General features: G+C 36.9%; 1 protein-coding gene across 1 annotated transcript in view; it reads left to right on the top strand.

Moving 5' to 3' along the window:
• Nf1 (neurofibromin 1) overlaps positions 1-16266 on the top strand; it is a 1111953-nt gene that overhangs the window by 789602 nt on the left and 306085 nt on the right. Inside the window, exons 38-39 of the mRNA XM_090369763.1 lie at positions 8964-9144; positions 11323-11506. Coding sequence (XP_090225889.1) covers positions 8964-9144; positions 11323-11506 — 365 coding nt within the window. The remainder of the gene's footprint in view (positions 1-8963; positions 9145-11322; positions 11507-16266) is intronic.

The raw sequence follows: 16266 nt of genomic DNA, 5'->3' as shown, positions 1-16266 counted from the left end.
TAATGGAGGCACTGGTTAAAGAAGCACTGCAGGATCATTTAGACAAGACTTCAGTTATAGCTCAGACACAGCATGGTTTTGTTAAGGGGAAGTCTTGCCTGACCAACTTGATTGGATACTATGATGCAGTCACAAAAGAACTGGATGCAGGGAATAACTTTGATATTATATACTTGGATCTTAGAAAGGCTTTTGATACTGTTGCACATGGAAGACTGCTACACAAATTGGAGCAGTGTGACATTGGAGGCAAATTGCTGCTATGGATAAAGGGGTGGTTGAGGGGGAGAAGACAGAGAGTGGTAATCAATGGACACTGCTCATCGTGGACTAATGTTATTAGTGGAGTCCCTAGGGCTCAGTGTTGGGTCCATTATTGTTTTCTGTATTTATAAATGATATTGATGATGGTATATCAAGCTTAATGTCCAAGTTTGCAGATGATACAAAGGTTGGCAGGGTTGTCAAGGACACTACTGACACTATGCTGCTGCAACAGGATCTGGAAAGGTTGAGCAGATGGGCTGAGAGGTGGCAAATGAAGTTTAACATTGACAAATGTAAAGTACTACACATGGGAAAAAGCAACCCCAGAGCAACGTATCAACTCTGTGGTACTACACTGACAGTGGTAGAGAATGAAAGGGACTTGGGGGTGATTGTGCAGGCAGATATGAAGTTCTCTGAGCAGTGCAGACGGGCTGCAAGAGTAGCTCATGGAGTATTGTCAATGATATACAGGAATTTTTCCAGCAGGGATAAGGAGGTGATTATTCCATTGTATAAGGCAATGGTCAGGCCACACCTAGAGTACTGTATACAGGTCTGGAGGCCTCATTTCAAGAAGGATGTAGAGCTGCTGGAACGAGTACAGAGAAGGGCAACAAGATTAGTGAATGGAACAAAGGGGTGCTCTTACGAAGAAAGGCTTAAGTTTTGCAAATTACAGTGTCTGGAGACTAGGCACCAGCGAGGTGATCTGATAGAGATCATCTCGCTATAAAGCCTTGAATGGTTTAAGCATGCTCAATGCTGATGGGATTCTTCCTCTAGCTCAGAAAAATCACCCGAGAGGGCATAAATTCAAATTGAGGAAAGACAGATGTAGGATAGACGTGCGGAAATTTGCCTTTAGCCAGCGGGTGGTTGGTTGGTGGAACAGACTTCCATCCCTTGTGGTGGAGGTTGATAGCCTAAATAAGTTTAAGGCTCAGCTGGACAGGTATTTTGAACGAACAGAGGGGTGAAGTGGAAGTGGGTTTTTTTTTTTTTTTTTTGGCTGATGCTGCATAAGCTTGCTTTCTTGCATCAAATGCCTCTACTAATGCTAATGCTGTATACAGGTGTGGAGGTCTCATTATAGGATGGATATAGAGCTGCTGGAATGCGTACAGAGAAGGGCAATGAGATTGGTGAGTGGAACTAAGAGTTGCTGTTACCAAGAAAGGCTTAAGTTCTGCAAATTGCGGCATATGGAGACTGGGCACCTGTGAGGTGATCTAATTGAGGTGTATAAGGCCTTGTGTGGTTTGAGCAAGCTCAGTGCTGATGGGATTCTTCCTCTTCCTCTTGCTCGGGTTACTCACCTGAGAGGACATAAATTCAAATTGAGGAAAGACAATTGCAGAATAGATGTGGGGAAATTTGCCTTTAGCCAGCAGGTGGTTGATAGTTGGAACAAACTTCCATCTGTTGTATCGGAGGTCAACACTTAAATAAGTTGAAGGAAGAACTAGACAAACATCATTTGGAGTGAATGGATGGATGAAATGGGATGGTTTTTTTTTTTTTTTTTTTTTTTTTTGGCTGATGCTATATAGCCTTGCTTTCTTGCATCATATGCCTCTGCTAATGCTAAAAACTGCTGCACAGTATTGAGAGTGTGGATTTCATTTATTCATTTACCAATTTTGTACTAGTATCCAAGTAGCAGAACTTATAAAATGAATGTACATACCCATGGGGGGCCACTGTTATGAGAAACACAAAGGGATTACCATCAGAGACGACGACGATAACTGAAGCACATTGTTAGTTTTCAAAATGAGGATAAAAAGATAAAAGAAATGTATTTTATGCTCTATGCTTTACACAATTGTGAAACTGAAGTAACAACAAGAAGGAGCCTCTGTAGCCAGGTGGGCAGGAGGAGCAGTGCATAGCACACACTTCTTGATTAGACCGAGGTTCGAGCCCATAACCACCAAATATGGAGAATGTGGAAAGGTCAGGGAATGACCACCGCATATCCCCCAAGCAATGTGGCCTTAGTTGCTAATGTTCCTAAAAAGTCATTCAGTATTTCTGAATGCACAAGAAGTGTAGGTGCTACAGATAGCACTGACCGTTACTTTGCTAGTTATTCGTTTAGTTGAAAATCAATGAAGTGGTAGGGCTGGTAGTTTTTCTGTCTTTTAGAAGTCTCAAATATGAACATTTCACCTTGATGAAGGTGGCAAGTCCAACTCAAAGAACCTTTGTCACAAGCAGTTTTGAAAAAAAAGTTGCTTGTTCAGCTAGTAGTAGATGTCTTGAAATAAGAACATTATTTTAGAAAAAAAAAAAAGGGCTATTGAGTTCGGATGCAGAAGACGGACTAAATGTCTCTTTTCATTTTGTGATGAAAGATGAGCTTCCAAATAAGGAGGACTGTGCAGTTTGTAGTGATAGAAATGAGAGGAAAGAAATTGTTTGTGTTTGTGAGACATATTCCTAAATATTAGAATTTCAGGATTTTGAAAGTTTCAAGAATAGTCTCTCTCTCTCTCTCTCTCTCTCTCTCTCTCTCTCTCTCTCTCTCTCTCTCTCTCTCTCATGAACATTCTGAAACTTGTATCGTTTGGGGAACTATATGAATGCAAAATGCAATTATAGGATTCTCAGGAATCAACAACTTCAATTTTTTTTAGTGATAATGATATTTGATTTATTTCCAAGTACAATTTAACTACAAAGAGTATCTGCAACTTGTGAGAGCTAAAGCAAGAAAGGAGCTTAGAAAAGTGGTTAATAAAAAAATAAAGCTGACTTTCCAGATGGAAGTCTGCTGCACAAATTGGAGCAGTGTGGCATTGGAGGCAAATTGCTGCTATGGATAAAGGGATGGTTGAGTGGGAGTAGACAGAGAGCGGTAATCAATGGACACTGCTCTTCGTGGACTAATGTTATTAGTGGAATCCCTCAGGGTTCACTTTTCTGTATTTATAAATGATATTGATGATGGTATATCAGGCTTAATGCAGAAGATACGAAGGTTGGCAGGGTTGTCAGTGACACTAATGACAATACACTGCTGCAACAGGATCTAGAAAAGTTGAGCAGATGGACTGAGAGGTGGCAAATGAAGTTTAACATTGACAAATGAAAAGTACTACATATGGGAAACAGCAACCCCAGAGCAGCGTACCAACTCTGTGGTACTACACTGACAGTGGTAGAGAATGAAAAGGATCTGGGGGTAATTGTGCAGGCAGATATGAAGTTCTCTGAGCAGTGCAGACGGACAGTAAGAGTAGCTCATGGTGTTTTATCAATGATATACAGGAATTTTTCTAGCAGGGATAAGGAGGTGATTATCCCCTTTATAAGGCAATGGTCAGACCACACCTTGAATTGTATACAGGTCTGGAGTCCTCATTTTAAGAAGGATGTAGAGCTGTTGGAACGAGTACAGAGAGATTAATGAAGGGAACAAAGGGTTACGAAGAAAGGCTTAAGTTTTGCAAATTACAGTTTCTGGAGACTAGGCACCTGCGAGGTGATCTGTTTGAGGTGTATAAAGCCTTGAATGGTTGAGCATACTCAATGCAGATGGGATTCTTCCTCTTGCTCAGAATAATTGCCTGAGAGGGCATAAATTCAAATTGAGGAAAGGCGGTTGTAGGATAGATGTGCAGAAGTTTGCCTTTAGCCAGCGAGTGGTTGATTTCTGGAACAAACTTCCATCTGGTGATGTAGAAGTTGATAGCTTAAATAGATTCAAGGCAGAACTTGACAAACATTTGGAGCAAATGGATGGGTGAAATAAGGGTTTTTTTTTTTTTTTTTTTTTTTGGCTGATGCTATATAAGCTTGCTTTCTTGCATCATGTACCTTTGCTAATGCCAATAATAAGTGAATTATTAATAAAATTATATGTGGATTAACAATAAATGGATTATAATGCAATTAAAACCATTAATGGAATGTTAGTGGCCTCTATATAGAGAAGGTCATCATTATGCTAATTAAAACTTACAAAAACTCATGAAGCTAAATCAGAAAGTGCAGTTTATTTTTTATTTAAAAAAAAAAAAAAAAAATGAATTTGATAGTATGAACCAGAGCTATAATGCTCTGTACATTCTACGTTGATATCAATATTTGTAAAAGAATAAGAGAAGTTTACCTCAATATGATACTTAGAACACTTCTGTATGATACTTTCCAGAAATTAAAACAAAAACAATTACAAAAATTGAAAATCTTACATTACAGTAAGAAATAATTAACAATTAATAAAAATCAATTTAACACAATTAAAAATTAAGTAAAAAATTAATTTAATAAAAAAAAAATGCAAAACGATTTTCCTTCCTGAAGCTGACAATGCTTTTTGACCGTATGTCTCGTTCACATGAATGAAAATTACAGAATAGGGTTGAGCATGGAACTTAAATAGGGATTATTTGAATTCGCGCATGTGCGTTAAGGACCACGAGTCAGAGATTAGATAAGGCCAGTGAACATTAACAGAATTCTCATGCAATTTAATTTCAACATTTTCTGCAATTAATAGTCTCATATAATTACGTTGGACACAAAGTATTTTGTCCTCGTTAAATAAAATAGTATGTTTTTCATTATTGGCATGAAAGGCTAATTCTGACACTGCTGAACTAGAAGCATGAACTGAGGCCTAGTGTTGATTAACACGAAAATTCAGAGAAAACTGCATAGAACCCTGATAACACGAGTCGCAATCACCGCAATCTGTTAAGTTGTTTGTGGCACTGTTCAACATATGGGACAGAAATAAAGTATTTTTTTATGTTACTATTGTTGATTGGTGTATTTTTTTGTATTCTATCCTTAGCTTCCCCATCTCTTCCATCATGCAGTATAACTGATGACTTTTGAGGTTGTGATGAATATCATGGCGAGATCCAATCTTCCTTACATTTCGAGGGTAAAGCTCTAAAACGGTGTTCTCAGGCCGGCCGTTAGTTAGTACACTGGACCGAACCTATTGGTAACTCTCTAGGAGGCTTCCAGATCAGCTAGTGTATAATCTTGCTATCTCTACTCTGCCACATAGTGACTGGAAGGAGTCCGAGTAGTGTGTATGTGTGTGGGGGGGGCATTGTCGAGGCCACATTATGTCAAAGATCTGGGTATATTCTTACCATGTGTATGCCATATCCAAAAATTTCATTACTTCATACAGCATGTCCCACCCACTTTTTCTTACTATTGAATACACCATGAATTGTCAAACTAATGGAGTAAGCTTATCTGTGAAAAGATCTAAACCTCCCAAACACTTCATAGTTCATTTCACAAATATATGTGGTCTCAATTCTAATCTCAACGATGTCCATTTCCACTTGCAGTCTGCCAAACCCCATGAACTTTTTCTGTCAGAATCTCAGTTATCGGTTGATTCAAATACTGCTCATCTCAGTTGCCCAAATTATTCGCTGTATGATTCCTTTCACCTCAAAGGTGGTACTTGTGCATATGTCCATTCCGATATTCCCTGTCAGAGAATTGGTAATTTGGAATCTCCTCTCTTCGATCTTCTCTGGCTTAAAATCTCTCTACCTCATTCTGTCAATTTCGTCTGCTATTTCTACCATTCTCCCAGCTCCACTAATCACTTGGAGCTCTTTGACTTCCTCTCTTTGCAACTTGACTTTCTCCAGTCCAACTTTCCTAACAGTGAGGTAATTTTCCTTGGTGATTTTAATGTTCACAACTCCAGCTGGCTTCCATTTTCTAGTCACACCAACTCAGCTGGTCAAGATGCTGAGGCTTTTGCAATTTCTAATGACCTTGCACAGATTGTACATTTATCTACAAGAATATCGGACAATCGTAACCATACAGCCATAACCATACAAAACGCTTGATCTTTTTCTTACAAACAACCCTTCTAAGTACACGGTCGAAGTGAGTGGTCCTTTAGATACCTCAGATCAAAACTTGGTGATTGTCTCTTCTCCAATGGAGCCTTTATCTCATGGCTATTCCCAACCTCATTTTGTTTGGCATTACAAGAATGCAAAATGGGATGACCTGCGAGATTTCTTTTCTTCTTTTCCTTGGTCGGATTAGTGTTTCAAAACTTCTGATGTCAATGTTTGCTCTGATCGTGTCAGTGAAATTATTCTTATAGGAATGGAATTCTTTATTCCACACTACACTTTAAAATCTTGTCCTTTATCTAAACCTTGGTTTTCCAATAAATGTGCTAAGGCTGTTTAAGAGAAGAATGTTACATATTATAATTGGCTTGTTTCCAATTCTTCAGTTTCATTTTCTGCCTACACCAAAGCTCGCAACAGTCATTAAAGCAGTCATTAATCAGTCCAAACTAGATTTTGAACACGCTAAGAGTAGAAACCTTGCTTCTTGCCCTAATGGTAGCCGAACATTCTGGTCTCTTGCCAAAGCTAATGACCGCAGTTTTTGCCCATCTGTGCTCCCACCTTTGTCAAAACCAAATGGTTCTGTTGTCATTTCAGCCAAGGATAAATCTGACCTGCTAGCATCCCATTTTTCTTTCAACTCATGTATTAATGATCTTGGTGAAACACCTTTCACCATTCCCAACATGCTCCATTGAATGCCTCCTGTGGTCTTCCGTCAAAAGGATGTCAGAAGGAATTTGACGTAATTCAACGCTAAGAAAGCTTCAGGTCCTGATGGTATTTCTCCACTTGTTCTGAAAGCCTATGGTCCTGAACTTACTGCTGTTCTTTGCCCTTTGTTTTTCACTTTCTTATTCCAAAGGTGTTTTTCCTTCTGCTTGGAAATTTGCTCATATCCACCCAGTTCCTAAAAAAGGGTGAAAAGTCCCTCCCATCTAATTATCGTCATTCCCTGAAAGGTCAGGGAATGACCACCGCATATCCCCGTAGCAATATGGCCTTAGTTGCTAATGCTCCTAAAAAAAAAACCCAAACAAATCAGAGTTTGTAAGACGTTTGTTCAGTTATTACTATTTTTGATAAAAATTAAGTTTCCCATAGTTATAAAAAAATGATGTATTTTTGTTAGCTTTTGGAACATAACGCATCCTCCGTATTCGGGCCACCAAATACATTAGCAACTAAGGCAATATGGCCTTAGTTGCTAATTCTCCTAACCCCCCCCCATCCCTTTTGTACTGGTTCATCCCATATAACACAGTTTTGTACTACATGAGATTTTATAGGAACCTAACTACTATGTTATATGAATATTACCTGTATTTTCAAAACTCCAGCATGTGCTTGGTCCCGAGGATATAGGATTTACAAGTTTCTACTGTAGTTCATGATTAACATATCTGATGATATTATTATTATTTTTACTTACTGGTAATTAGTAGGTAGCTTAAAATCAACAAAGTGAAGGGAAGAAATCAGAATGGATAAACATTACTTGGTTAGTTTTAACTGAACTAATAATATTTATATAAATTTTAGCATTTCATATATCATGAATTATCAAGACAAAAAAAAAAAAAAAAAAAAAAAGGTAGGCGAATGTTTCTTATATAACCATATACAGTAGACCCGGATATGAAATTCCCACATAAGAAAATTTCCCCGGTACTAGGTTTGGTTTCTCAAGTCCCAATTTCACCTATATGTATTATAATGTATTATTTTCCCACGTAAGAAGTTTCCCCGGGTAAAAAATTTTCCTGCATAAAAAGTTTGTGATAAGGAATACACATTGTATTATTATAATGACAGTTTCCCACTTATTCTGTTTTTTAAATATAGAAATACTTTATTTTTAATATTAAAAAATATTTAACAATATAAACATTTGGTAATCAAACAAGTTATTGCGAAGCGTCATTTTAGTTCATAGTAAACCACCGAAGTAGGTGAAATGGCATTGTTTTTTACATCTCATATTGTGAGTTGCCCTGATATTTCACTACCTCCAATGCTTCACCACTGAGAAGACTAATATTACTTATTATCAGCAGATACCACCATCTAGGGGTGGTGGTAGCCGCTGAGAATCCACTGGTGAAGTGTTGCCTATTCGAGAATCCAGTTCAAGAATTTAGTTCGGTGGTTTACTATGAACTAAAATTATGCTACGCTCTGACTTGTTCAATTAGTCAATTTTCCATGGTCTGATGCTTTGAGCCTTAAAACTTTTTGAGTATAAAAATTTGGATATAATGGAAGTGACATATTGCAGTTGTTTTTACTGATATCCATAATTGGATAGCTTCGACCACATGAAGCACAGTGAAGCATTTGCTGTTAAGTTCTGATTTTTCTGAACAGTTCTGGTGGATTCTCTGTCTTATTGTAATTTTGACCTTTTAAGGTATGTTGAAACTCCAAATGAGCTCATCCTTCCAACTTGGTAATGGGTTTAATGAACGGAACATTAAGCAATTAGATTTCCTCAGTTTAAAAATGTTCCCCATAGATAGAATAAAATATTTAGAAATTCTGAAAAATTACCTAAAATTGATCTTTAACTTATGTATGTGTATCTTTTAATTTTCATTTGTATAGTTATTATTTCATACCCTTGGGTCATTTTTTCTTCTAAGAAGTTTTCCCATAAGAAGTTCTAAACCTCCAGTCCCTTGGAAAACTTCTTATCCAAGTTCTACTGCATTATTGTTATTATATATGGTTATATAAGAAATCATGTGTATCACAACATATTATTGTTGTAATGGATACATTTTTCAATTTCACTTAGTGCTTATGTCGCTCTTGTGATCTTTTTCTTTCTCTTAGGATTCTGTTACAGTTCATACAAAAATTAGGCCAAAGGATGTTCCGGGTACACTTCTTAATATGGCTCTGCTGAATTTGGGTAGCTCTGATCCAAATTTGAGGACAACTGCTTACAACTTATTATGTGCCTTAACAGCAACTTTTGATCTTAAGATTGAAGGACAACTTTTAGAAACTGCAGGTAAGAGAGAGAGAATTAATAAATACTTAATTTTTTTGCATATTTATTTTATGCTGGTCATGTATGGAAAACAAAAAAGTTTTGATTTCAGATATCCAGGGTGTAAGACAACTCTTAAACCTAAAACTCATTCCATGAGTTTTAGGTTTAAGCTAATTCAGAAAGTTACTAGACTTTGCCTTTTGAATTTTTTTGTATTTTTTTTTCTTTATTATTTGCTGTTAATCAATATTTCCATCTGCAGTACCAAAGAGTTAAATCTTATTGATGAAACTTTAATATATTTCAATACAGTATATCATTTGAATATCTAAAACCCACACTTAACTACATTCCACCTAGTTATAGCTTTCAACAAAATGATCTTGATAATCTCATAGCTCAACTCCTTACACCTTTCCTCATTCTGCAAAATTTAAATGGGCATCACATGCTATGGGGCAACAACACCATTGATCGAAGAGGAAAAGTAATTGAAAAATGTTTAGATGATAATCTTCTCCTCCTAAAGGTTGGGTCACTTACATATATTCACCTTCCTTCCAGAACAAATACTGCAATTGACTTGTCTATCTGTACAGCAGCCCTATATCCTACCCTATAATGGACAATAAACAATGATCCACTGCACAGTGATCATTTTCCCATACAAATCGAATTACTAAACAAGCCCCTCTTATCATCCTACTAAAATTCTACAGTAGCTCACTGATAATCCGAGAATCCCCAACTGATGAAGCTGTTGAGCATGTCACAAAAACAATACTACATGCAGCAGAAAAAACATAACAAAATCCTCTTCAAAATTGCCGATACACCCAAAAATCTGGTGGAGTGACGAATGTGCAGCTAAAAAAGAGCAAAGTAAAGCCTGGAATATATTTCGCCACAGTCCAACAGCAGAAAATTTTAATCTCATACATGCTGCACAATTTGTTATCCGACAAAACAGATCAACACTAGATATTCTAGTACGACTTGAGAACTCCATGTGAAATGCATTCCTTAGATTGGAACATCATGTCACATTATGCTTTGATATCGATAAGGCTTATGATTCCACGTGGAAGTATGGAATACTCCGCGAATTATATCAACATGGACTTTGGGGTCATCTCCCAATTTTCATACAAAACTTCCTGTACAAATGCACTTTTCGGGTTAGATTCAAAACTTTGTTATCCCAAGCATTCTTGCAAGGAGTCACCCAAGGCTCTGTACTCAGTGCTACACTTTTTATAATTGCAATTAATACCATTGCCGAACAACTTCCAAACACTATTGATACAGCACTGTTTGTAGATGACCTTAGCATTTCATGTCGTGCGAAAAATATGAATACTGTTGAGAGACAGTTACAAGTGGCAATAAATAAGTGACATATTGCAGTTGGCCAGCACAATTTACCAACTTCCAGTCAGCACATTCACGGGGCCACCTCCTCTCAACCACCCGAACCTTGCTAACTTGCGCCTGGACACACTCCAGCTCTGCAGATGAAAGGTGCAAAGAGATCACCAGAGTCAAAGTAGACCTTACGAGGTGTGGCTACCCCATCGATGTCCTTAACAGATGTGATCAACAAACAATTAACCACGTGCCTCACGCACCATCCTGGCAGTGCATCTCTATTCTAACTGCCATTCAAAGTATTTTAATCTGATGAAGGCTGCCACCCAGCCGAAAGCTAATTCATTTATCATAGTTTTAATGCTCTGTGTAACAAGAATAAAATAAATTACATACATTTATGTTTTCAAGGTCATTTCTAGTATGTTTCAAATAATCTCTGTTTTCCACAAATTATCTTGAAATCCTTCAGTAATTACTCCCATCTCTTATTTGCACTTCCAAGAAATTGTAGACACAGTTTATCATATATTTCAGTGCAAAATCTAGTTTATAAAACCAGAGGAGAATGATATTGCAGCTTTCATTTATTGTTGTCTGATTTATGTTTACCAAAGCCATAAAGTTTTCATCTCTAGAAATTTTCAAAATTCCATTACTGTCTAAAGTTAATTTTGATATTTGTTTTGAACCATTTATTCTCTGAGCCTGTTTGTCAGTTTCACTTTGTATTCCAATTGCATTTTGTTTTAATTGATATTTTTTTAGTTGTCAGCATACTGGATATTTTTACTTTTGAAAGTAATTTATGTATATATTTTTATATAGGTCTATGCATTCCTTCCAACAATACAATATTTATCAAACAAATCAGTGAGAAGCTGGCCGTTAATGCTTTTCACCTAACTCTAGAGTTCTTAGAAGAATGTATTCAGGGATTTAGAGCATCTAGTATTGAGCTGAAGCATTTATGTTTGGAATACATGACACCTTGGCTGCCTAATCTAACAAGGTATGTGATATTCATGATTTTCTTAATGTATCCTAATTATGTTGGCCAGTTTAGTTTACAGCTTGTTGTAAGTTGCTAGCAGTTGTGTGATATTTATAAGCTTAAGATAATAAAACCATAAACTTATGATTTTTTTATCCTAAGGTTATAAGTTTCACACAATCTCTTCCTGCAATGGAGTCATGTCATGCTTTCCACTGAACATGAATTCAGGATAAAAACAGCAAATGTTTTCGCCATTGCTACCAAAAATTTTATTACTTTAATAAAAGCATATGTAGTGCTGATACAGTTTCTATAATCCTGATATTTCATTTATTGATTAAATATTTGGTTTTATATACTATTTTTATATTTTTCAGCAATATTATTTTTGTGGATAACTTTATATAACATTTATAATGCAGTCTAGCAAAATTTTATATTTACACCACTGTTGTGCATTTTTTGAAACATTTCAGTTATTCATTTTGAATTTGGATAGCAGTAACACAGAATAACATACCAATTGGTTGCCACAAAACTCGAGGTCGTGTAAAACGAAAAACCTGGGATGATTGTACAGTCTGACATGAAGTTCTCTGAACAGTGCAAGCAGACTGTCAGTACAACTGGAGTTCTGTTAGTGACATACAATAACTGTGTTTGAGGTGGTAATCTCACTGTATAAGACAATGATTACGATGCACCATGAGCAACCACATACAGATCTGGAAACCTAATTTTAGAAAGGTTGTAGATCTGTAGGTACTTGCGCAGAAATGGCACCTCCATAGCCAGGTGGGCAGGAGCAACAGTGCTTAGCACGCACTCCTTAATTAGACCAGAGTTTGAACCCATGATCACCAAATACAGAGGATGCGGAAAGGTCCGGGAATGACCACCGCATGTCCCCGGAGCAATATTTATTATTTTTATTAAATGGAATATCTTTAAGCTTATCTGATTTAATCAGATCTTCAACTTGAGATTCATGGTTTCCAGTACCAACCTTTTAAAATTTCAAAAGCTCTTATTGTACATTTGATTAATTTTTGCACTTTCTGAATATTAGTTTATCTTGACTGAAGTGCAGTTGAAAGTAATGAAAATACTTTAGAATGTCTATCATTAAAGCAAAGTCTTGCAAAAAATTAATGTTAGCTAATCTCTTTTCCAGACCAGAATAAGAAGAAGAAGAACTTAAAAAATGCATATATAACACAGTATATGTGTGCCATACAGCAGTAGCAGCTTGTAAACTACATGCCACCCATCGATATGCGATGGGTGGCATGCGGTTAGGCCATGTGATCCCAGTACTCGACCAGTTTTAATAATTTTAATTTCAAGTCCTTTAGCTACAGTTTCTAGTTCAGTTTGATTTTTATTAGAGTGGTGATAAATAGAATAAATTTTATCTTAAAATATTTTTAAATGTTAACTTGTTTTATTTCAGATATTGTAATCAATGATTTAAACAGTGCTAAATAGCGATTTTAGGAAAATTTTCTAGCAACTTGGTAGTTACTGGATTTTCTGTGTCACCATATACAAGCATTATCACACAAATGCTGCTAGCCATTGTTGATTGAAGTGTGTGCTGCACTACAATTTATAGCCGTTGTCAGTTTAACAACTGACTTGCAAAATTCTTGAAAATTTAACAATTGGCTCACACAAGCAGGTTCCAGCACACCACTGGACTCAGAGGATTTCAGTAACTCTTCTCTCAGTTCCAGCATGTAGCAACTGGGAGGATGTAGACAGTGGTCTCAATGTTAATGATATGCAACAACAGAGACAATATGGTATTTATAACAATTGATGTATCCAAGCTAAGGCAGCACAATGTTATTCATTTTTTACAGTAGACATCTCTCAGCATAAATTCAGTATTGTATGGATGTATATGTTAACAGTATTATACTGACATGTGTATGAATGGGCAAATCATCACTGTGAAGGAAGTGAAAAACTCTAGAATGATCTGCAAACAGAACAAGACTATACGGTTGTCACCAAAAAAAAAAAAAAAAAAAAAAAAAAAAAAAAAGCTTCCTTGACAGACATCAGGTCTCATCGATGTACAGTAGTTCAGGATATCAGTCATGGCGTTCCTACATTTAAGATATGACAGAATGTTAGTTCCACATGTAAGATGAAGGAAGCCACCTTGTTTATCACTCCCATCCCTGGCATGAAGAGCCAAGCCATCTAGTCTGTCCGCTACTAGTATGGAAAGAAAGTTATTCATGTTGTGAAAGGCTTAGAGATACAGTTGAAAAAGCTAATGAGAGTAGAAATCTTCCCATTAGTTGTGTGAAAGTGAAGAAACAGGGTGTGTAGGGGAGGGATTTCTCAGGGTAAGTAAATAAGAGGCACAACCCTCAGAAGAATGATTGGCACTCCACATCAACTTAAGGTGATGGAGAGAACAGCAGGAGACAGAAGGAAAAGAGAGTGAAGTGAATATACACATTTGCTATGTCTGTATTCACATAGTAAATATGTGTATATGTGAATAGAAACATACAAAAACACATCTAAGTAGATGGAGGGAGCAGTGTTGGCATTTCCGCTATGAGGTGGAGGGGGAAGCAAGATTAGGTGTTTCTAGTACTTTTACCATCAGTGTAGTTATGGCATTTTAGGCACAGTTTGTTTCTAACTCCCCCTTCTGCTTTCCCCGATTTATTTTTCTAGTGGTGAAGTAGGACTAGTCTCTAAGGCCCTCGGCATTCAGGGAGTAGGGACCTGAATGCTGCAGCTTTGACCTGCGTTGTGAATTTTTCATTGAAGATTCTCAACAATATAATCTTCAATGCCGCTAAAACCTTCCAAGGATATCTGGTTTCTATTCCTGGATTATTACCTAGTGGATGAAAATTTAGCAGAAACCTATTATTCCAAAACAAAACACATTTATTAATGACATTAAACAACAGCGGTACATTGAATTTTCACCTAATACATTGGTAAAATATGAGAGAAGTTAAATGTGGATTACATATGAATAGCGTGAATAAATGCGTTAGCATTCTTGTTATTTTAACTCAGCAGTTGAGACTAAAAAATCTCTATTCTACTCTTCATCAGAGCATTAGAAGACATTAAACATTCTAGCATTTTGAAGGCATATTACAAATAAAGGTGTTACCATTCTTGTTATTTTAACTCAGCGGTTGAGATTAAAAAATCTCTATTCTATTCTTCATCAGAGCATTAGAAGACATTAAACATTCTTTTTTTTTTTAAGGCATATTACAAATAAATGTGTTACCATTCTTCTTATTTTAACTCAGCAGTTGAGACTAGAGAATCTCTATTTTATTCTTTATCAGAGCATTAGGAGACATCAAACATTATAGCGTTTTGAAGACATATTACAAATAAATGTTACCATTCTTCTATAGTTTAACTCAGCAGTTGAGACTAGAGAATCTCTATTCTACTCATAAGTACAAATGGGCCTGTTGTACTGGGATCCATGGTGAAATGAAATAATGATAACGTATAAATCCAGTAAAATATCTTTAATTATAAATACTTTGTGGCTTTCGAGACAATCGTGTCTCTTTTACAACACAATTTGAACTTACCAGATACAGTTATGCGTGCAGTGAGGCGTGTGAAGGCACGTTATTCAATCATTAAACTGGCGTTCATTGTTGCTGCAGTGACATGTGCAGTTCTTCTCCAGCGCTTGTCGAGGTATAAAATAGTTGTCTCCAAGATGGGGTGCAGTCTCATGCCCTTGCAGCGGCTCATGGCTCTTGAATTGCTCAATTTGTTGAGTGTCTCTAACCATAGGCAGTGGCGGAAGTGCCTGGAGTTGTCTATTATTTCATATTCTCGCTTGGGATTGAGGTCATGGTGGGTAGCCCAGAAGTGCTCTGCGATTACGGACTGGTCGGTCTCAGCAAGGCAGATTGCTCTTACAGCTGCTACGTAGGAGAGACTTCAAGACCACCTTGCAGAACAGGACAGAGAAATCCGCCTTGCTGAGATCGACCAGTCCATAATCGCAGAGCACTTCTGGGCTACCCACCACGACCTCAATCCCATGCGAGACTATGAAATAATAGACCACTCCAGGCACTTCCGCCACTGCCTATGGTTAGAGTCACTCAATATATTGAGCAGTTCGAGAGCCATGAACCCCTGAAAGGGCATGAGACTGTATCCCATCTTGGAGACAACTGTTTTATACCTCGACAAGTTCTGGATAAGAACTGCGCATGTCCCTGCAGCAACAATGAATGCCAGTTTAATGATTGAATAACGTGCCTTCACATGCCTCGCTTCACACATAACTGTATCTGTTATGTTCAAATTCTGTTGAAAAAGAGACACGATTGTCTCGAAAGCTACAAAGTATTTATAATTAAAGATATTTTACTGGATTTATAAGTTATCATTATTTCATTTCTATTCTACTCTTTATCAGAGCATTAGGAGACATCAAACATTATATAGCATTTTGAAGATGCATTACAAATAAATGTTACCATTCTAGGGAAAAAAAATCATTGTCCTGTGCTAAAATATTACCATCCTTTCCAAGTGAGAATTAATGCAAGTTACTTTTCTGTTTGAATCATTCTACCAGAATCTTACAGGAGATATTTTAACTTACCGTTTCCCTTACCAAGCTTTTATATGGATGGGATTGCTTTTTTTCTATTTTCTCTCTGGCGGTCGTGACTTCTTCCAAATTCGCTTCTTCTCCGCCTCCCTTGCTTTTTTATCTCCCGGCTTGTAGCCTTCCTCTAATTATC

Source organism: Mastigoproctus giganteus, chromosome 3 (genome assembly GCF_048544385.1).
Source record: "Mastigoproctus giganteus isolate SK-2022 chromosome 3, ASM4854438v1, whole genome shotgun sequence".
In the NCBI taxonomy this organism is placed as follows: domain Eukaryota; kingdom Metazoa; phylum Arthropoda; class Arachnida; order Uropygi; family Thelyphonidae; genus Mastigoproctus; species Mastigoproctus giganteus.
This window is presented reverse-complemented; position numbering and strand designations above follow the sequence as displayed.